We start from the raw sequence: 23,441 nt of genomic DNA, 5'->3' as shown, positions 1-23,441 counted from the left end.
GAGTGGGTACCAGAAGGAAACTGGGGCAAAGCTCTACCCCCTTATCAGGGAACACTATAAGTATGAAGACCCAAGGCACCATTTGTGTATATGCATTTGCTGTGTTAGAGCAGAAAATGCTGAAGTAAACAGAGAATGATGGAAACTTATTCAGCCATGAGAAGGAATGAAGTTCTGATTCATGCTACAAGGATGAACCTTGAACAGATTATTCTAAGTGAAAGAAGCCACAGATTCTGGTTCCATTTATACAACATGTCTGGCACAGGCAAGGCCAGAGAGACAGGAAAGTAGGTTTCTGGGTGACTAGAGCTTGGGGATTGTGTAGAAATGGGGTAACCAGGAGCTCCTTAGGCCTTTCCACTGCTCTGACTGGTAAATCCTACTCTCCATGAACCATAAAACAGAAGATGCTTTTGTTAATAAAACTCAGTGAAATTAATTACTTAAAAGGAGCCAGCAGTCCAGGATAAGGCCCCCTAATCCCAGGACTGTCCCTTTTCCACAGGCAGCTTCCGACTCCCCCTGCTCTGATGGTCCTTCTATAGGGCTTTCCTTTCACGTCTGCTGGGGTGGGCTCTGCAGATGACAAGTGACCTCCCCCAGCCCGACTGCTTTGTGCTGTCATAACTGAGGTATTTCTAGGGGTGTTTTCTGACACTACCATGTAAGAAATCTGGCCAGGGACCTATTTCTCAACCCCCACAGCTCCAAGCATCAGCTCCATGACGTGGTTAAAGATATACACCTGTGCACGGCCACACAGAGGCCATTCCCTCAGCTGTAGCTCCTGATCTTTGCTACAGGCAGGGCTAGCAGCTGGCTTACGGTCTGGGGAGGCCTGGAGAGACGGGCACCCAGAACCCCTCTGATTATTCGACCTCTTGATAAAAGGTTGGAACAGAAACACTCATCATGAGGAGGCTGGGTCCACTCGGGGTGGGGGTAACCCACAGGCCAAATTTGGTGATGCTAGTGGGTAAAGAACCTGCCTGCCAATGCAGGTAGACGTTAAGAGACACATGTTTGATCCCTGGGTCAGGAGAATCCCCTGAAGGAGGACAAGTCAACCCACTTCAGTATTCTTGCCTGGAGAATCCCACGGACAGAGGAGCCTGGTAGGCTACAGTCCGTGGAGTCACAGAGTCGGACACGACTGAAGCATCTTGGCATGCATGCACACTTTCTAGAATGATTCTCAAGATTGGTGAGGAATCTTTCAAAAACCCATGTAGCATCAGAAACATCTGCCGCAAATGCTGGAAAGACCTGTGCGCTGGGATTGTCTTTGGGTTCACTGGCCAGGGCTCTGTGGGGTTGCCCCAGGTCTTAGCACAGTTGGTCAGGAGTTATGTTATCGGTAGGTGATGACACCACTGCGCAACCAGAGGTGCAGGATCCGACAGTGATGTACTAGCCAGGACTTTATGATAATCCATCTCAGAGGAGTCTGGCGGGCCACAAGTCCATGGGGTCGCAATGAGTCAGACATGACTGAGCAACACACATACACATCCCATCCCGGGGGGGCGCCCCCCCACCGTTGCCTGGAGAACTTGACAGGCGTCTCCTAAAGTTAAAGGCTGAAGCTGAGATTGCCACCTGACCCCTGCTCACATCTAAGCAATGAGGAGTGGGCTGCTAGCTGCCATCAGAGGAGGTATGGAGAGATGGAGGTTGCCCAGCTGGGAGAGGGGATGAGATTTAATGTTACATCAAGTTGGGGGCTTTGGCTGTTATCAAGGATTGGGCACTCTCATTTCTTTTGTTTTCAGTTTAAACTTTTTATTTTGTATTGGGGTATAGCCAATTAACAAACAATGCTGTGATAGTTTCAGGTGAACATACTGTTTACCTGGTGGTCCAGTGGTTAACATTGTTTACCTGAAATTATCAGGGACTCACGCATACATACACCTGTATACATTCCCCCTCAACCTCCCCTCCTATCCAGGCTGCTACATAAACTAAGCAGAGTTCCATATGCTAGACAGCAGGTCCTTGTTCGTTATTCATTTTAGGTATAGCAGTGTGTACATGTCCATCCCAAACTCCCTATCTCATTTCTTAATAAAATTAACTTTGCTATTTAAAGTGACTCTGTATTACCTGGGAGGTCAGAAAAGTCATGCACTGCTTGCCTTTCCATCTAGGGAAGAATAGTTTTTAAAAGAACAGTGGGAGATAGAAGAAATGTGTCTTTTGAGTCCCAAGTCATCGATGTTCTTGTTAGCCTGGTTAAGTCTTTGGTTTTTAAGCGAGAGAAACCCAGCCAGTTCCTAAGTCACTACTGGTTCAGGGCTCCCTTTGGAGTGGGTGGGGCTACTGGAGATGCCTCTACCAAAGACAGAGATCCAACAACAGCCTTTGGTTTTCATTATCGTCTTCAGATTACACCCAAGGTCTATGGGGCACCTTGGGTAGTAGGAGTCTACTTCTGCCAGTTATCTAGAAGTTCGGCAATCTCAAGGGGGCTACTGGCCTGTCTGGTTGGGTGTTTATTTGGATGTTATAAACACAGATAGTCCAATTGGTAAAGAATCTGCCTGCAATGCAGGAGACCCCAGTTTGATTCCTGGATCAGGAAGATCCACTGGAGAAGGGATAGGCTACCCACTCCAGTATTCTTGGGCTTCCCTTGTGACTCAGTTGGTAAAGAACCTGCCTGCAATACGGGAGACCTGGGTTCAATCTCCTGGGGGTTGGGAAGATCCCCTGGAGAAGGGAAAGGCTACCCAGTCCAGTATTCTGGCCTGGAGAATTTCATGGACTGTATAGTCCATCGGGTTGGAAAGAGTTGGACATGACTGACAACCTTCACTATAAATACAGAGTGTAGAGTCTGACCCCTACTCCCCACCCTCCCCACTATCAACATGGCTGTGTATATAGTGATCCTAGTGCTTGACACGTGCTGCTGCTTAATAAGATGATGGTGCTCGGCCACGGGTGGTGAATGAGCTCCGGGAGACCTCACACCCCACATGAGGGACAGATGCTCAGCTGGGGCGGGGCCAGGTGGGAAAGTATTTCTGGTCATCCGCTTGGATCTAGCTGGGGTTTCAGTGAATCTGGACAATAGTCAGAGACAGACAGGGATTTACCCAGTTAGAAACTGGTGTTCTCTCTCTACCACTACACTCTTCCTTTCACGAAGGACTGACTCCCTTCTGGCTTTACAGCAAACTTGCCCCTAGCTTCATTCCTCTCCCTCATTTCTTGTTCCCTGCTTCTCTTGACCTGCAGCAGCTGCCTTGTTGATAGGAAACTGAGGCCCAGGGATGCGACTGAGCTTAGAGACCTAGATCTAGAAATGAGAGGCCTTAACCACCAGATTAGACATCTTGCCATCAGAAATAACAGCAGGAGGTGGAGCAGGAACGGAACACCCAAAGGGTAATGCCAGGCCTGGAGAGTTACCCTGGTAACCAGATAGCACTTGGGTGAGTTCTTCACCCAAGAGGTACCTCTAAGCAGGTCAACCCACGAGAGATTTGGATCTGCTTCTCCTAAAGTAAGAATTGCATTGGGACCTCCCTGAATTGCATTGGTCCAGTGGTGAAGAATTTACCTGCCAGTACAGGGGACATGGGAAGTTCCCACATTTAGCTGCAAGGCAGCTAAGCCTGTGAACCAGAACTACTGAGCCTGTGCTCCACAACAAGAGAAGCCACCTCAATGAGGAGCCTGTGCACTGCAACTAGAATAGCCCCTGATTGCCACAACTAGAGAAAGCCTGCATGCAGCAACAAAGACCCAGCGCAGCCAAAAAAAAAACCAAAATATTTTTAAGAGGAGAATTGCATTCCTGTCCTTCTGTATCTTTCCAGAGAAATGACGCACCTTATAGCTCTTGAAGATTACCCACCTGGATGGGTGCATGCTTTTATTTTCTGCTCATAGACATCGTGTTCAAAAGGGACAGTTTGACATTAGCATGAGTATTATGGAGACAGTTCCAACAAGAATACAAGTTGGTGAGGGGGAGGGTTTAACTCAGGACCAGGCTTTGAAATGGCCTCCAGAGGAACCTGTGGGAACCAAGGGACCCTGGGTTCTCAGATCCAGTGACCAAGAAAAAAATCAATCATCTTAACAAAGAGATGCTGTTTGCTTTTCATGGTGATCCTGCCTCTTGTGTTCAGCATAAAAGAGACTGTAACAATATTTGCTATGTCAAGGGCAACAGCACTTTTATTGTGGGGAATAGGCAACTCTTTGAGATGTAAACATATTCAAGTTGAAGGTAACTGGACTATTGCTCATGTTTTAGAGCCTCCATTTCACAGACATAAAAACAGAGGCACAGAGAAGTTAAATAAGCTGTTTATCACAACTCTGAATCCCTTGAAGTGAGTTAATAGTCCTCAAATTACTTTTTGGTTGAGATTTTGAGATTTATTTGGGGCCTTTAAGTGGATATGGAGGCCACTGGCTTATAAAACCTCTTTTTAAATCTGTTATAAGAAGGAATTTGACTTTAACTTAGATGACACTATCTTAACAACAAAGCTGAACAACAGAAAGTTTGTTACCTGTGTGTAGAGCAGCCATCCTCAAACGCTACAGCCTGTCTCCAGATTTTTCTGAGGACTCGTGAAAACCCACACTGCCACACCCCAGCCTCTGAATTTCAGAGTCAGATGGGTACCTGGAATACGTGGTTCTCATGTGTACCCAGGTCACGAAGCAGTGATCTGCTGGTTCTAAGGGCCACACTTGAGGAACCACCGCGGTAAAAGCGACTGCACCGACCAGCTGTGCAGAGCCAATCTTGCCCAAGGTCACGACCCCACCCTGGCGGGTCACCTGTATCTAATGATTGGTTGATGCTGAGCTACGGTGATGGGTCTGCTGGTTGCAGTTTCTCAGCTTTGCCTGAGGTTGCATCACAGCTCCAGTTCTCCCTCTGCCGGGTCCTGTCTGCCTCCCTTTGTTCTTTGGTGTTAACTGCAGACCGTTTCCCAGTACATCTCCTCTGAGAGAATCCACCTCCGACTCTGCTTCTCAGGGGGTGCGCAACACCTGGAGTAAAGTCACTTAAACACCACCTCTGCGGCGAGACCACTCCTGACCATTCCATACCCTCGCCCTCCTCCTTACTAGTTGGCTGTCTTTGTCCAGTTCACTACTCTGACACTACGTTAAGAGACCTAATGCTTTGACCATCTTCTTCTCTAGACTCTAAGCTCTGTGAGGGCAGGGACCCATCTTTTTTGTTCACTGTATCATCTTCAGGGACTGGCTCAGGACAGGCAATTGGTATTTCTGGGACCATTTTACTGAAGGATTTCATATTCAACACCTTCTACTGGAGTTCTGAAGCTCCAGCTCAGCACATTCAGGGGACTGAAATTCTTGGATGAGAGGAGAGACTGGGATTCCTGTTCCAAAGGGAGAGAATTCAGCTATGCCATTACACATGCTTTGAGAAGAGGATGTCTTCTCAGGTGGTGCAGTGGTAAAGAATCTGCCTGCCTAATACAGGAGATATAGGAGACTTGGGTTCGATCCCTGGGTTGGGAAGATACCCTGGAGGAGAAAACGGCAACCCATTCCAGTATTCTTGCCTGGAAAATTCCATGCACAGAGGAGCCTGGGGGGCTATAGTCCATGGGGTCACAAAGAGTCAGATACGACCATGCACATAAATGTATGCACCACTGATGGTTTGAGAAGAGCATCTCAATCTTCCTAGAATACAACTGCTTTTTTCCTTTCCTGGGGGGCTACTTTAAGATGGCAGATGTTGGTGACTCTCTGCCCCCACTTCCTCCCTGCACCCAAGCATCCCTCCAGCAGGCCCACTCCTCAGCTTTGAGGCCGGCTCCCCTTGGTGACCTGTGGCCAGGACCTGTCACCCACAGGCACTGAACGCTTCCTGGTCCACTCAGTGCTGAGTGAGATCTGAAGGAGGCAACACAGGAGCCCTTTGATCAGACACTGAAAAAGCAAAGGCTGCAAAATGCTTGGAATGCTGAACATACTCCGTGGAGCTCTTCCTCCCTGGGGAGCCCAGGGTGCAGTCTCCCAGGGGAGTACAGATAACGGGATGAGGGAGGCACCCGCCCAGGGCCTGCCAAGGCAGAGAGCTCAGCAGCCCAAGGATGAGTCAAGTGTATCCAAACAGAAGCTGAAAAATAAGTCGGCAAAGCACTTAAAGGCGTGCTTATCACGTTGAATAATTCAGCAGGCTGGCTGACTGTGAGCTGGGAGCTGGTTCACAGTTAATGGAATATTTCCTGTAAATATTATTTTCTCTTCCTGTCTCATTGTTTCATCCAGTTCAAAAATCTTTACTAATCTGGGGCGGTGACAAGCAATGCATCAGTTCTCTGAGCTAATGCTCCCGATTCTGAAATGCTCGGAGGAACCATAAGAAGCTGCATTGGCTGCTCTGGGGGGAAGGGGCAGACCATTTACTCTGGTTCCTTCTCCTAATGTCTCAGAGGGGAGCCCTCGGCGCTCCTAATTGTGCATCTAAGTGAACATAAGAGTGCCCCTAATTGCACATCAAATAAATAAGTAAATGTTGTCTGTTGAATACGTAACAAGGACCAGCACTGTCATCCTCCCCCCACGGAGAGATTTCATTAAATATGGGCTGGTGAGTGGGCTGCAGCTATCAGTGATGATTTACAGATATTGAATATTGCTTCCAAGGTTTCTTTGGAGTCACGTGTTTCACACTGTTCTTTTTTTAATGCATATAGTGTCTGATAAAGCCTGATGGACAGATCTTTATTCTGACTCTTTCTGGCGCCCCATTCAGAAAGCGTTTTCTGTTGTAAATGATAATGTCTTCTGATGATTCAATGGCTAGGCTCTCCACAGGATTGGGGAGTGCAGACTACAGCCAGAGGACAGAGCACACAGCTCAGCTTGGTGCTGGTGGGAACTGAGTCTCAGGCGTGGGAGAAGTGAATCACCTGAAGCCTTTGGTCCCCATGCTCCCAAGAAGAGGCAGATTGTCCCAGAGATCCGAGCTTTCGGAACTTTTCAGGCTCTGATCTAAGGAGTGCAAGGTCCTCCTCTAAAAGAGGGAGCCCTTTGTGATTGACTTTACCCAGCTTTATTTATCTCTGCCCCATGTGATCCTGGTTCCACGGGAGCTAATAAACAATGTCTTTTCAGTATAGATCATTTAATTTTCATTCAAATGTTCTCAGCGAAGTAGAAACACTCATGCTTGTACCAACACAGCTGCCTGAGACTGACATGCCAGCTGATTCGTGGCGTGTCCCCACTGACGGTCAATTTAGGTAGTGGCATTTACTCTTGTTTGATTGATGCCTGTGTGTCTTTCCTTGGCCATAAATATAACCCAAGATGAAGTTTGATATTTTCCTTCGAGTGTCCAAGCACACTTGAACTGACAAGTTCAACTGATAATGTTTCATGATTCCCTGAAGTCAACTGGACAGTTTTTGTTTAGTTGCTAAGTCATGTCTGACCCTGAGACCCCATGGACTGTAGCCCCCCAGGCTTCTCTGTCTAAGGGATTCTCCAGGCAAGAATACTGCAGCGGGTTGCCATGCCCTCCTCCAGGGGATCTGCTCAATCCAGGGATCAAACCTGTGTCTCCTGCATTGGCAGGTGGATTCTTCACCACTGAGCCACCAGGGAAGCTCAACAGGACGCGTACCTGGTGGAATAAAGGATCTCTCACCTGTGAAGAGCTCCATTTCTACACACGTAGAATGTGCTCAAAGGGAATGTGGTACCCCGGAGAAAGTAGGGGAAAATCATCTATGTAACTGCAAGATGTTTTCTGTTTTTCACCAATGTAACCCTCTCTGTACTTCTGTGACCACTGCTAAACCCAGACAGTTAAGACATGTAAATACTGCCACTCCCGTTCTCCGAAACCTCACTCACGACAGTGCCTCAAATGATCTCCCCATAATCATGGTAAAGAAGAGAGGCATGTTTAGCAGTGTGTGAACGAGTGTGCAGGAGTGGGGAGGCAGGGTGAGTGAGAGGGAAAACATCAGCGGGTGAAGGAGAGAAACCGCAGGATTCAGTGAGAGTTGATGGTGAGGGGAGATTTAATGACTTATAAACAATTCTACAACCTATCCTCAGACACTGTTTGAGATTCCATCTGTTCATTTTAAAAGAACTCATCTTGGGACTTCCCTGGTGGTCCAGTGGCTAAGACTCTGAGCTCCCAATTTAGGGAGCCTGGATTTGATCCCCGGTTGGGGAACTAGATCCCTTCCACATGCCACAAATAAGACCCCATGAAGCCAAAAAAAAAAGAAAGTCATCTATGTAAGCAAGCACCACTATTCTAGTATAGATGGGAGCTTGGGTATTTTGTTTTTAGTCCTATGTGTGGGCTTTTTAGGCATCTGGGGGGCTATTCTTGTGCCACACATCATTCTGAAATAGCTCTGAGCTTCTGAACACACTCAAGAGCCACAACACCCTCTTGGGATGCCCACACATGCCTTGCTGTTCCTGACAGGTGTGCCCTGAGGGCAAAGAAGCTATTTTTTTTCCCCTAACATCAGCAGCTTGCATTTTGGGCTGTGCTTCTGCAAGGCCAGGTGCCCATCTGTTTAGAAGATCCAGGTAATAGATAGGGGCGAGTGATGGGATGGGGCCTAGAATGCTCTCCCTGCTCCACCTACGAGGGATCCCATGCTTTACTCCATCTCCCCCAAAGCCCCCAGGACTTAAGAGTGAGGATTAAGCAATTTAGGGAAGACTGCAACCAGAGTGGGAAACTAGTACCCACAACCCCCAGAGAAGCTGGAACAGCTGTGGTGCTGCCCGCTTTGGGACAGTCATTAGCTACTCGCTTCTTCTCAGGCCCCTACGGAGGCACCTGAGTGCATTCTCACAGGAGACTACTGAGGGCCTGTTTCTGGCTGGGTGCATGATCTGCTGATGCTACTGCAGCCGAGGACACCGAGAGATGCCTCCAGCTCCTCTGAAGGCAAAGGTGCGGCTCACCCTGGTCCTGCCCCTACTTGAAAGCTGGCTCCCATTGTCCCGGTGCCACAGAGCCCAGCTGCTGTAACTGGGTCAGAGTGTCAGGGAGACTCCTGCCTGGGCACTGTTGCTACAAAAGGGCCTTCAGGTGCCCAGAACTGGGTGCCACTCCCCGTTTCCTGAGCACTGCAGGGGTCCTGGGTGGCGAGCTCTGCCTGGCCCCCTTTGCCAGGGTGTGATTGCTGCCTGGAGGGCCATCCCTCATTCAGAGCTGGCCCAAACTTGACCCCTGTGCCCAGCTCCCCAGGTGCAGAGGCCCTGCTGGGCACACCTGCCATGCCTGGCTTATCCTCCTTGAGTCTTAGTTCAGAAAGGACCCACTGCTGGCTGCAGGGGTGATCCTTAACTCTGACCCCCATGTCAGGATTGACTGTGAGGCTTTCTAGACATACAGCAGTGGGGATAGAGATGAGGGGGGCAGGATCAGGGGGGACTGGGGCCTCTCTCCATTCTGACAGTTTCATGTGAGTTTCTGATCTTTTGCTGAAGACAGATTTGGGGCACTCATATAAATGTGCACTGGTGGTCACTACCACGTGCCTGCATCTCCTTAGATCCACAGGTCTGGAGCCTGGGAGTGTGATCTGTGCATTCAGAGACTCTCAGGTGCCTTACATGGAAGAGAGGTGGCCTTTTATGATGGTGATGGTGCTGGCTGTGAGCAAAAGGGACAGGCACCCTGCCTTGTGTTCCCTGAAGCTGGGACCTTTCATTACAGCTCAGGCTGTCTTTAGGGCCCACAGCATGTCTCAGCAGAGGTGGATACCCCTTGGGCTAATGAAATTTCTGCTCTTTTCCTCATGGGCTTTTCAAAGTTCTTAATTTTGTATTCCAATTGCACATTTATTTCCTAAGAGTGTTCCCCAAGTTATAGCAGAATCAGGGTGTCCCGGTCCCCAGTCTGCCCTTCAGCCTCACAGGGAATGTCACGACGGGGAACTGAAATTCACTTACAGCCACTGTAACTTTTTCAGTGTGCTGAGTACCTCTCCCGCTCCTCTCTCTGTTCAGTTATGATTTGGAAACTGATACTGTCGAGCTCCAACTGAAAACTCACTGCCTATCTGCCAAGGCTCCCTGAACGCCCCATCAGCCTAAGACAAGGCATGTCCTAAACTGCTCTTCTCTCCCATTCTCTAACATCCCAGGATCTGGTCGATCAAGAAGCCTGGGAGTTGTTCCAGGTTCTCTTCCTTCTCTGACTGCCATCCTCTCAAGCCCTGCCATTGATCAGTCACATCACCTTCTAAACATCTCTCTTCCAATTCCCCTTCTCCACCCCCAGCACTGACAGCCACCCCTAAGCCCCCACCAGTTCAGACCTACACTAGTGTAATGATGTCCCAGTCTGCAACTATTATCCTGTATCACTCCACTTATCCTCCACCAGCTGTCAGAATGATGCTCCTCTGGCTATGGAAGTCTGAGATGGCCACTCATCTGCTTCAGAGGCTCCTGCTGCCTCAAAGAGGATATCTTCCTAGCAAATCCTCAGGATTCTGGATGCTGGAGCCCCATCAGCCTCCTCTCCTGCTATGTTCCAGCCCCAGTGCTGCCACGTGCTTCTCCATCACGCCATGCTCCTCTCCTTCAAGGTGCTTTCATGCACACCTGTGTGTCTCCTCACCCCACTGGTCCATCTTCAATACCTCTGTCACCATCATAAGATACAGCTCCTTCTCTGTAAGCCCAGCCAATTCATCATCAACCCTCACACAGACCTGTCTTATTTGTAAGATGCAATTATTATGCAATTATTACACCTCTTTTTCTAATAGCCTGGCAGGACCTGAGGACCTGATGTGTGTCTTATCTCAGAACCCTGCAGTCTGCTTGGTACATAGAGGGTATGCAATACACATTTCTGAAGGACTGAAGAAATGAATGAATAGTGACTCTGATGGCCTGGTTGCCCCTCAGTTAGTGATAGACTTGAGAATCCCAAATGCTTCCTTAGAGGACACAGAAGCAGGTAACATTTTCAGTAACAACTCAGTTTGAATACAGTGAATATACTGAATACATGTATTCACCTGTTAACATTTTTAATCCACTGACCTGCATAAATTCAACTAATGAGAGTAAATTCTCTTATTCAAAGGGTGATTATTCACACATTTTGCTTTCCACTTTTCATTATTTTGAAGTCTCTTTGGAGTCTTACAGGAATAGTTGCAATTTATTGAACCCCTGTGCTGCATTTTGTATGTTTCACAAATATCAAGGCTACCTCACTACATCTAAAACCTTCATTAGCACCTCAATTAGAGAAACAAAGCAAGCCTAAGCATTAATAAATCGAACTGAACACATACCAATACTAGTTAGCACATTTTCCAAAAACATTCAGAGGGAGAGAAGAGTTTAACCATGGGATTTTAATGAATTCCACTGTAGACCCCAACTGTCGAAGCTGGCCTAGGTGTCCACCAGTGGGGCAATTGAGAGACGCATACGTTGTTACTAGGACTGGGTTAAAGGATCTAGGAGAATCTGTGGCTCTTGCAAGCAGAAAAAACAGCCAAGCAGGTTGGAGAGAGGGGACAGTCAATGTACAAATGAACTTATTTACAAAAGAGAGGCAGACTCACAGACTTAAGAGAACGAACTTAATGTTGCCACTGGGGAAAGAGTGAGGGGAAGGGATAGTTACAGAGTCTGGGATAGACATGTGTACTCTGCTATATTCAAAATGGATAACCAACAAGGTCCTACTGTATAGCACATCGAACTCTGCTCAATGTTATGTGGCAGCCTGGATGGGAGGGGAGTTTGGTGGAGAATGGATACATGTACGTATATGGCTGAGTCACTCTGCCATTCACCTGAAACTTTCACAATGTTGTTAAATAGCTAGACTCCAATATAAACTAAAAAGTTTGAAAAAATAAAAAGAAGAAAGGAGTAAAGAGAAAACTCAAGAAAAAAAGCACAGAAATTTATAAAGGTTATAGAGAAAGAGGTAGAAAAGAAACAGAAAGTTAAGAGTGTTTGAAGACGTATAGACCCAGTGACTGAGAAAGACAAAGAAGAAAAAATAAGAATGCAGAGTCCAAATCATGTCTTGCAGCAGGAAACTGGAGGGGTTTTGAAAATAGTCACAAAACAATCATCCCTGGAATAGCCAGGTTCCTCTTGAATTGTCCCCAAGGAAGAATTCCTCCATCACAGGCTCAGGATCTTTTCATAGAACATAACTGACTTACTAATCAATTGAGTGAAAATCTTCCTCAACACAGAGCCATTTTTTCTCTATCAGTTTGATGAGAAGCTGGCTAAGGGCAGATAGATGTCCACTGGATAGACTACAATAAGCTCGGATGTGTAGCGTGGATTTCAATCCCGCTCGTGGATAAAGCAGCTGGGAAAGCATTTTACAGTGACATAATGAAATCATACAGCTTTCTCCCTGCAAAAGCAAGTGTGGTTTTGATAGACTTTTAATCTATATTTCAGGGTCTGATTCTCATACCGTCTCCCCATTTTTTTCTCTGCCTGGAGGAGCTCAATGACAGCTCTCGCCTCAGAGACATTTTTTCCATTATAATTTTTCAATTTGTTCTGGTCTGAAAAATGTGTAGAAATGAAAACAGAAAATCCAAATCCTGTGTCCCCTTCAAGCGTTCTGTTTTGGCTTTACTGTGACTCTATACACTCTATTAAGCTTCCCTTTCTTTTTTGGCAAGTGATCTTATTTCTTCCAGATTTCTGATCGCTTCTAATATGCCAGAAAATATTTACTGGATTGGCAGGCAAGCCTCTCATGCTTCTTTGTTTTTCACCTCTTTTTGACCCGCAATCTCTTCTTTTAGTTCCCCCCACCCCTTTCTAAAAAAAAAAAAAAAAAAAGGAAAACCTTTGGGAAAACTCAGATTAGCCTCAGGATCCAAGAGAGACACCCCTTCACATCCCCATTAGCACAGCATCCCAGAGAATGAAGGGCCAGAATGGTCTGCAGAGTCCTGCTGTCCATCTGCTCTGGGTAAGCTGACCTAGTCTTCTTGTTCTATACGTGCTAAGTCGCGTCAGTCATGTCTGACTCTTTGTGACCCCATGGACTGCAGCCCGCCAGTCTCCTCTGTCCATGGATTTCTCCAGGCAAGAATACTGGGATGGGTTGTTATGCCCTCCTCCACGGGATCTTCCCAACCCAGGGATCAAACTCGCATCTCCTCTGTTTCTTGCACTGGCAGGCAGATTCTTTAACACTAGTGCCACCTGGAAATCCGTCTTCTTACCTTGAATAATTTTACGGCTTCCATTTCCTTAGTGACAGGAAGGAAAAGTATTTGCCCAGAGAAGGCAGACTGGATGAGTTTGGGGTAGTTTGTATACACCGCACTTATCAGGAGACTGGGGAGCCCAGAGGCCCTGAGGCTGCATGACTACAATTTTTGTCACTTCTCAGCCTGTTCCTCCCTCCACCGGAGCACCACTAGCCCACCACGGAGAGCATGCTTACCTTCCTGGGCTTGACTTTATCATGGTAGTCATACTGGAAGATGCCTTTGTAGCTCAGGCCCAGCCACCACGGTATCCCCTGCTTGTCCTAGGACATCAAAAAGAGCACGGGTAAGCATGGGACCAGAGGAGAGAAACATGAGCCAAGAGACCTGCTTCATCTGAAGACAAAGGGAAAAGTAAATTCCTTCAAAGGGATGGAGCCCATCTCTCTATGATTTACCTTGACAGGTGTGCCCTGTCATCAAAGGATGCTCAGTGATGTGACTTGGAAAGTGCCCTGGGCTGGGGACCCAGCTCCATTCCTAACCAGCAGCACAGCTGTGGTTCTCTCCTCCATTCTGAGTCAAAAGCGGATGCCTTGTTCTCTGTTCTCCTTCAAAGACTTTAGGTTTTCAGTGCCACCCCCCCATCCCCACTAAGGAAAATCTAAGAGATGCTGAGCACTGACAAAATGACCTTCTGAGCCGAGAAACTGTCATCGGCTGTCAGAGCTGGAAGGAACCACGGAAACTACGAAAGGTGACTCCCTTAAAAATTTTGCCTTAAAAGATTTTAATTTTTTTTTTTTTACAGCAGTTTTAGGTTCATGGCAAAATTGAGAGGAAGGTACAAGAATTTCCCATATATTCTTGTCCCTACAGCCTCCCCTATCAATAACATCCCACACTGGAATGGTACTTTTGTAGTAACTGATGAACCTACACAGACCCATCTCAGTCACCCAGAGTCCATAGTTTCCCTCAGGATCCATTCGTGGATTGTACATTGCATAGGTCTGGACAAACATATATAGATACATATCAATCATATAGCATTGCACAGAGTATTTTCATTGCTCTAAAAATCCTGTGTGTTCTAGCTATTCATCCCAGGTTCTGGCAACCAGGTTGGTCTTTTCCAGGATGTCATTTAGTTGGAATCATACAATATGCAGCCTTTTCAGACTGACTTCTTTCACTTAGTAATATGCATTTAAGACTCCTCTAATTAAAAAAAAAAATTTTTGGAGTAGGGTTAATTTACAATGTTGTGTGAGTTTCTTCTGTAGAGCAAAGTGAATCAGTTATACATATATCAACTTTTATTTTTTCTTAAGTTGTGCATCTCTTTCTTATGTTAGCTATTTTTCTTTTGATGTGGACCATTTTTACAGTCTTTATTGAATTTGTTATAATATTGCTTCTGTCTCATGTTCTGGCCCTTTGGCCCTGAGGCATGCGGGATTCTAGATCCCTGATCAGGGATCGAACCAGCACCCTCTGCACTGGAAGGGAAAGCCTTAACCACTGGACCACCAGGGAAGTCCCAAACTCTTCTCATTTTAAAGGCAAAGAAATCATGCAAATGTTGCGTCCTACTGTACTCAGGACCCTCCCTTTCCCCCTCCCCACCCCCCACCGCCCCCAGCAGGCCGAGGGCAGTGCAGGGCGAGCAGGTGCTTCCCAGTGTGTCCTGCTCACTTACGAGAATAGTGGCTTCTGGGCTGGCCTGGGTGACTCAGGCTACAGGACAAAGTAACAAAATTGAAGCCTAGACACTCCGGGGGCAGAATGAGAAACACCAAGACCCTTTGTTTATTCCTTTAACAGAGACTTCTGGCCCCCAGATGGTTAATCTCCATTCAAGTAGGGTGACTGTTAATGAGAAGATCCCAAATGCTAGGAGCTGGCAGTGGGCATATCAAGCAGCCTTTCCCTGGATTTGTTCTAATTGCCACGTGGATGAATGGCCTAATAGAGCCCACAGCGGACATCCTGAAAACTCAAAGTTGGCTTCAGAGTTTTGTGGGGCATGAGTTTGTGCTTCAAGGTAAGCACAAAGGTAAAAAGCAAAAGAACTACATTTTGAATTTTTAGAAGAGCTTCTAAATTTCTTTAAAGGTATAAAACTCCCGTCTCTGGAAAGTGCCCACGTGACGGCAATGGTTTTGGAGAACAGAACAAGAAGACAGATGAAGGCCACTGTGGTTTCAGATTGTTGAGGCAAGAGGTGCCATCACACCGAGACATGCCAACTGTGAAATTCACAAGGAAGACCACCAAACAGTGAGTCTCGATATAGTTGCTTAGGCTCTTTCTCCAAATAAGTGGGAGAGTAATCCCTCCTCAAGCTTGAGATTCCAAGAGTCAAACACACAGGCACACGTGGCACCTGGAAATTCACAAGGTCTGCTTCTGGTCTCTCACAAACAGCAAAGGAGCATATTTCTAAAGTTTTATTGGATGGCAGAGAGCATGCATATCAGAGGTTGTCCTTTTGTCAAGTCCCAGGGCTGACGAGGAAACAGAATTCAGGTTTACGCTGTGTTCGTAAAACCCAGATGAAGTTCTATTTGAAAGCCTTTCCATCTAGGTATCTCAATCTATCTCAATAGTCTTCTAATCCTTAGAAAATTTTTGTGGAGTAGTTGGTGAAGCAAATTTCTTAATCTCTATTTTATTTGTTTATTTTATTATATATACACACACGCATATTATCTTTATTTATTTTTGGCTGTGCTGGGTCTTCGCTGCTTCTCGGGATTTTTCTCTCATTGTGACAAGGAGGGGCTACTCTCTACTTGCGGTGTGCCAGCTTCTCAGCATGGTGGCTTCTCTTGTTGGGAAGCACAGGATCCAGGGTGCTTTAGCTTCAGTAATTGTGGCATATCCGCTCAGTAGTTGCAGTTCCCAGGCTCCAGAGCACTGGCTCAGTGGCACATAGGATTAGTTACTCCACAGCATGTGGGATCTTCCCAGACCAGGGACTGAACCTGTGTCTTCTACACTGGTAGGCAGATTCTTTACCACAGAGCCACCAAGGAAGCCTCTATTTACTTTCAATATATATTTATTTGTTTAGCTGGGTCAGCTCTTAGTTGCAGCATGCAGCTGTCATGTGGGATCTTTAATTGTGGAGCTTGAGCTCAGTAGTTACAGTGCAGGGGCTTCCGGAGCTGTGGTGTGTGAGCCTAATTGCTCTGTGGCATGTGGGATCTTTGTTCCCTGACCAGGGATTGAACCTGTGTCTCCTGCCTTGCAAGGTGTTTCCTCAACCACTGGACACCAGGGAAATCCCTTAATATCTCTTTTAATTATGAGCAGCAGAGGTGAGATCATGCTTAGAGCAAACAGCAAATCAGAGAATGGAATGGAGTCAGGGATTCCTGAATTACTGGCTCCATTCATGAATTCAGACCTCTCCGCTAAACATCACTGTGGAATATTTCCACAAGTGACAGAGAGACTCACAGTGTGATCTCTGTGATGTGCCTCTTTTGATAATGTCAGGACTACTGCTGGGCCCTCCTGTGTCCTTTATGGTAGCAAGATGGCAAAATGGACATGGGCTCTAGACTCACTCACAGTATAAGAGTTGAACCCTGGCAGCCAGCAGGGAGGATTTTGAATCTCTTTTCATGATCAATTCAATTTCCTTTTGGGGAGTTGACAGCCTACTGATTTCAGTGGCCATATCCCTGGGCAGAGCGGTACAGAGATTGTCTCCTTAGATGATTCATACTTTTTATGTGGGACAGCATTTAGCCCAGAAGGCCAGGTCATACTTCTCATGACTTGAGAAAGGCAGGGATGACTGCCATGGTTCTGAGTTGTGGGCATCATGGTGAAAAGAGATGAAGAGCTTCCATTGGTGGGAAGGGTGTTGGAAGGACATCAGGAAGAACTGAACCACTGCAGGCTGTGATAGATCTGGAGATGAGCTGCTGGGTGGGACTGGAGTCCCCACATATGCCTCAAAACTGGGCTCCACAAATATCACTCTGATATCTGTTCCCATCATGGAAATGCATACATCCAACTACTCAATTCAATTCTCAATAAAGGCACTTGGTAAATATTTGCTGGGCACCTACTACATGCCAGGCCCTATGCTAGATTCTGCTGGATTCCAGAAATATATAACAGAATACAACACAGTCTTTGCTATCAGAAGGCTGCAGTTTAGAGGAAGATACAGGCCATTAAATGCACACCAAGGATGTGCAAAATGCCGTTGAAGCTGCCGTGGGTGACACAGTAATGAATGAAACACGGCACACTCTGGTCTAAAAGACTTAAAAATACAGTCAGGTGGGGCTTCCCTGGTGGTCTAGTGGTTAAGAATACACCTTGCAATGCAAGAGATACTAGTTCGATCCCTGATCCAGGAACATCCCACATAGCACGGAGCAACGAAGCCTGTGTGCCACAGCTACTGACACTCGAGTGCCTAGAGCCAGTGCTCTGCAACAAGAAGCCACCACAGTGAGATGACCAGCACTGCAACGGAGAGTAGCCGCCACTCACCGCAACTGCAGAAAGCCTGCATGTGGCAACAAAGACCAGTCAGAGACAAAAAATGCAGTAAATAAGTAAATCTAAAAAAAAAAATACAGTCAGGTAGAAACATGGGGAAGGAAATGGGTGGAAGAGCCTGAGAATATTGGGTTGCTTGGTGGGACTGTCTTGCATTCAGAAGGGTTTTCTGTTCCTTTTGTCCAGACTTGGGGCAATGACTTTGATAAACTTCACGTCCGGGTAGATGAAGGAAAGGAAGTAATCCTTTCTCAGGATAGAAGAAAGAGCCCGGGAACATCATTATCCATTATTTCAAAGGGATCCCAGTCTTGGACATTACGCATCAAATGGAAAAGAACTGACAGTGGGGCCACTGTCACAATGGACTTGCCATCAGCATATTTAAGAAAATAGAGGCTGTTGATTTCTCAACCCATAGTCCCACTTCTCCTATTTGGCTGCCTACGTGGCATCTGACCACTGAGAGAAACACTGCTGATTCTGCTTAAGTTTTTGTTCTCTATAGTTCCTTGGAATCTTCCTACTGAGAGGCTCTGTGGTCCTGATCTCCAGGATTCTTCTGAGAATTGAAAGGAAGTAGGCATTTGTCACACCCACTTCACAAAAGGGAAAGTAAATTTTGGAGAGTCTTTGAATCAAGGCTTACTACACTAGGGGGGGTGGGGTTCCATTGTCCCAACTCCCCCAGCATGCAATCCTCCCCAAACCCCAAAAAACTTCGCTAAGATTAAAAAGAAAGAAATGAAAATCTTTTTTAGGGCATGTTGGCAATGTTCTCCAAATGAGCTCACTTACCTTCACTGCGTAATAGTGAACCCCATAGGTTGGGAGAGACTCTACGATGCTCATGTAGCTGTGAAAACAAAACAAAACACACACACACACGCACACACACACACATGTGGTCATTCAGCAGAACTGATATCATACACACACTGGTGTCTGTGTGTACATGATGAAAGCTCTCAGAATGGTTATTTACTTGAAAATTTAATGGAACCACCACCCACTAGAATCTCTCCCAGAAGAACTGAACAACCCTGACATGTTCTATGTGAACACACACACAACCTCATCAGCACTGGGAGGGCTGGGGTACTTACTTGACGATGGCTTGACCTCTGGTCTGGCCGTTGAGTTTCTTGTAGTGCTCGATGACCCGGTCCTCACTAGAATGAGAAGAAAAGGAGTCTCTACCTCAGTCTCCAGGTGACAGCCCTGAGCCCTCCTTGTGAAGACCGTGAGCCCCACATCCTCACAAGAAGCTTCAAGGAGCCAACAGCTCCTGGAAGAATGATTGTCCTGGAAGCAGCATTTTGAAACCCAGCCAAAGAGAGATGTCCAGGGCGACAGAAGTACCAAAAGAGTCCACTTTCTCACTTGTCTTTGTCTTGAGTTTAGCTCAGATTTGGGGGGTCAGACTCCTTGTGGGAACAGAGGGTGAAAGGAGCATGCATCCCAGCGGGGAGCAACATAGAACGAGGCCAGGCAGACGGCCACTGCTGGGGGTCCATGCGGACGCTCCAGGCAACCTCGGTCAGGCCCTCCTCCCTCCTAAACTCCAGCTGCCCAGTCAAGGGGAAGCCGGTGCTGACCTCGACAGGACACTCATGGCCTCTCTACCCTGTTAGCAGTTAACGGTTCAGAGTGTCCAAGGAGGATTGGAAAGTTCAGGAATTTGGGGCTGGTTAACACAAATCAAGCTCAGATATGCAAATGATACCACCCTTATGGCAGAAAGTGAAGAGGAACTAAAAAGCCTCTTGTTGAAAGTGAAAGAGGAGAGTGAAAAAGTTGGCTTAAAGCTCAACATTCAGAAAATGAAGATCATGGCATCTGGTCCCATCACTTCATGGGAAATAGATGGGGAAATAGTGGAAACAATGTCAGACTTTATTTTGGGGGGCTCCAAAATCATTGCAGATGGTGAGTGCAGCCATGAAATTAAAAGACGCTTACTCCTTGGAAGGAAAGTTATGACCAACCTAGATAGCATATTCAAAAGCAGAGATGTTACTTGGCCAACAAAGGTCCCTCTAGTCAAGGCTATGGTTTTTCCAGTAGTCACGTATGGATGTGAGAGTTGGATGGTGAAGAAAGCTGAGCTCCAAAGAATTGATGCTTTTGAACTGTGGTGTTGGAGAAGATTCTTGAGAGTCCCTTGGAATGCAAGGAGATCCAACCAGTCCATCCTAAAGGAGATCAGTCCTGGGTGTTCATTGGAAGGACTGATGCTGAAGCTGAAACTCTAATACTTTGGCCACCTCATCCAAAGAGTTGACTCACTGGAAAAGACTCTGATGCTGGGAGGGATTGGGGGCAGGAGGAGAAGGGGACGACAGAGGATGAGATGGCTGGATGGCATCACCGACTCAATGGACATGATGGACAAACTCTGGGAGTTGGTGATGGACAGGGAGGCCTGGCATGCTGCGATTCATGGGGTTGCAAGACATGACTGAGTGACTGAACTGAACTGAACACAAATCATAGAGCAATAAAAGGCCCACAGCAGCATTGTGAGATAAGAAGGCAGCTACCGGAAGTCAGATGGGGACCCGGTAACCTTCTGAAATCTCAGGTCTAACATAGCAAGAGGTTAGCTCGCTTCTTGAGGGGCATGGGGGCCTCACCCGCCTGTGATGAGGCAGACGGTGTGAAGGGCCTCTGGGAAGTGACCCTGTACCTCGCTGCCTTTGGAAATGCCAAGCCCAACTCAGGAACCACATTCCACCTGTTGGGGGGTCAAGTCCAAAAACCTGGCTTCTGGGATCTTGGAACCTTCTTCCTCAGGCCTCCACCTTACTCTTCCTCCCCACAGCCTGTGGACTCCACAATGGGAGGTAATTCCAGGGATGAACCCTCAAGACCTCCTCAGTTGAACTTCATGATCTATGATTCATTTATTATCCCAGAGCAGATCAAAAGCCTTCTTTCACCCACCTCCTATTAGAGAGGCCACTTCTGGGGAACGGAGCACACATTCTGTATGTTCATTACCGAGTACTTGGGGGTAGTTTATTTTTTTTCTAGTTACTCTCTTAATCTTCTGTGAATATCTCTGCATGTCAGTAGTCTGAAATTTGACTTGTACAAGATTGGCCCCTGGCAGGAAAGTGTCTTTCCTGATGTCCCAGATGGGGAATGACTGGCTACGAGGGGCCTTTGTCTAGCTGAGAGTCAAGTCTACGGGGTCCGAGCACCCTCTCTTCAGAAACGGACAGATGCAGCCATGTTTCTCCTCAGCTCCCACACACCTCACACCATGGCGGCTCTGCACTGAGGGGGACAAGGCCCTCTCCTGACAGAAAATTCTCCAAAAGTGTCCTTGCTGGGGTGACGCCAGCCTCACAGACCATCAGAGTGGGGTCAGGACATTCTGAGGTCACCCTTCCAGCTTCCTCCCCAGCTGCCTGCTGAATCAAGAGCTGGGTGGGCACACGATGATGTAGCATTTAGGGAGGCTGACCCTCAGATCCAGGGTCAAGCCACACAGTACAGCTACGAGCCCACTTCCTTTGTACAGAGTCGCAAAGAGGATCCCTGGCTCCCTAGGCTGGGATGAGGTGGGGGGTGGAATTCAATACAGCGCTGTTGTGGTGAACACCAGCACGGCTCAGGAAAAACACCAGCAGGTCAGAAACACCAGCAGGCAGCTGTGCAGCTGTTCATAAACTAAATGGCCTGACCCTTGGGGCCTTGCTGAGCCTGACAGCTGCAGGGATCTGCCACTCCATCCTCTCTAGCCTAGCTTCTCCTGCTGTCTGAGACCCTCTGCGAGGCCTCAGTATCTTCCTTTTTCCTTGGCTTTCCCCTCTCTGTCGGTCCCAGTGGAAACACCATGGGCAGGCATGTGACAGCAGCCGCCACAGTTCCTGGGACCCGCTCCACTCCCTGTCCCTCCATGGGGACTGACAGATGATCATGGCACCAACCACCCCTTCATGGCATTACTGTCAGAGACCCACCAGCCAGAGGAAATGGAACCCCCAAACACCATTTGGAGGATATGGTGTTACATGAAGCAAAAAGGCAAGTGACCGAGGCTGATGGTGCCCCCAGGCAGGGGCTGGCTCGCGCTGCTAAGGTCAATCATCTCTGCACGCAGGGAACCCAGAAACAAGGCGACGGCCACAGGGCTCCCTGTCTCGGAGGAGCCGTCAGCCTGCAGGGGCCAGTGATTTCAGAGTAAAGGAAGACATCCCCTCACGCCCTGTCTGGGTGTATTTGTGGTCCCGCAGCAAGAGAAGTCAGGTCAGGGCCCTGATGCCGCCTTGTCCCAGGGCCCTGGGCACTGCGTGACTCGACGCCACCCTCCCATAAGGAGATCACGCAGGGTGAGAAGTCCAAGCCTGTGGAACGCTTGGGGAAAATGAGCAGAAAGGAGTACTGGGTGATTGATTTGGCATTATTGTGTACCACTCACAGCTTTCTAACTGCATTATGTGCTTGTTTATTAATATTTCCTCCCTTAATTACAGTCTGGATTTGGCTGCTATGGTTAGTCCCATTTTACAGATGGAAAACCAAGGCAGCAGAGCTTCCTGGACTGTCATTACCCTGTAGCTCAGAGACATGGCTGGGATCCTAAACCTATTATTCTGCTCACCAGGCTGCAATGCCTTCCCTAGCTAGTGTGGACAGGATCCGTATGGCTTCTTTAGGCCTGAAGGTTGTCCACGGCATCTGTGTGTATGGGCACTTTTTTTTTTTAAGCTATGCATCACGACAATGGTTCATGCCACTGGCCTGTTTGTGTAGAAACTGAGCTGTAGAACCTGGGGGCACCTGCTTCAAAAGCATCCCTCCCTTTGTCCTGTCATCCTCCTAGGACATTTAGACAGTAACATGGTGCCTCTGGGTCCAAAAGTGTGGGCCTGGTCACAGAGATGCAGGGCTGTGCTGGCAGGACAGCTAGAGACGTGGATGAGGATGAAGCTGTTCATACTGACGAAAGAGAGAGCGCCGGCGTGAAGGAAGGAGTCACAGCTCAGTGCGGATGTCTGCACACAGAGCAGGCTGTGGAGATAACCCAGAAGAAACCCAGAGACAGGAAGGAGAGAGAGGAAAGGAGGACTTCACAGCTCTGAAAGGAGCAGCCAGGGTGTAAACAACATTTGGAAACATACAACTGAGATAACTGAGGGATTCAGTAGGCTCAAAGCAACTCTGACTCCAGACAAGCCCGCAACATTACAGCCTCTGCCGGCTAATACATTTCACCAGGTAGGAACTGCCAGTTTTGTGAATTATCTCCTTGCAGCTCCAGTCCCTTCATCACTGGTTTCTTGAAAATAAACCGCTGGGAGGGCAGAGAAGGTAAGGCCCAGGGAGCATGAGGAATTTGGTAGAGGGCAATTTGTTTCCAGAGAAAAGGAAACAAGAATGCCATCTGGGGTGTTTGTATGCACACACTGCCAGGCTGGAAGTCTGGAAACTGACACGTGCAAAGTCTTTGTGTGTTAAACCAATCTTGTTCTTTGAAGGCAAATTATAAGGCTCTGAGCACTGTTTATCACACCTATGCTACCAAAGACAGACTGGCAACAAAACAGTTCAGAGAAATGAAACCGAGAATGCCAGCACACAGGTGGACGCTCCCAGTCTCAGGGTTCAGCCCTTTTATTTCCTGTCCAGCTGCCCTGTCACTTGGTCTCTTGGCAAGATATGATTTATGTA

At 47.5% G+C, this 23,441-nt stretch overlaps 1 protein-coding gene across 3 annotated transcripts in view; it reads right to left on the bottom strand.

Annotated features, from left to right (window-relative positions):
- Positions 1–23,441, bottom strand: part of FRMD4A (FERM domain containing 4A) — a 366,806-nt gene that overhangs the window by 82,938 nt on the left and 260,427 nt on the right. For all 3 annotated transcript variants that reach the window (XM_040248505.1, XM_040248508.1, XM_040248507.1), the window contains exons 9-11: positions 18,866–18,931; positions 18,558–18,615; positions 13,463–13,549 (exon numbers count right to left, since the gene is read on the bottom strand). In XM_040248505.1, the coding sequence (XP_040104439.1) occupies positions 13,463–13,549; positions 18,558–18,615; positions 18,866–18,931 (211 nt within the window). The remainder of the gene's footprint in view (positions 1–13,462; positions 13,550–18,557; positions 18,616–18,865; positions 18,932–23,441) is intronic.

This window comes from Oryx dammah, unplaced genomic scaffold, assembly GCF_014754425.2.
Source record: "Oryx dammah isolate SB20612 unplaced genomic scaffold, SCBI_Odam_1.1 HiC_scaffold_10, whole genome shotgun sequence".
Taxonomy (NCBI): domain Eukaryota; kingdom Metazoa; phylum Chordata; class Mammalia; order Artiodactyla; family Bovidae; genus Oryx; species Oryx dammah.
The sequence above is the reverse complement of the archived record's forward strand: the minus strand, read 5'-3'. Positions and strand labels throughout refer to the sequence as shown.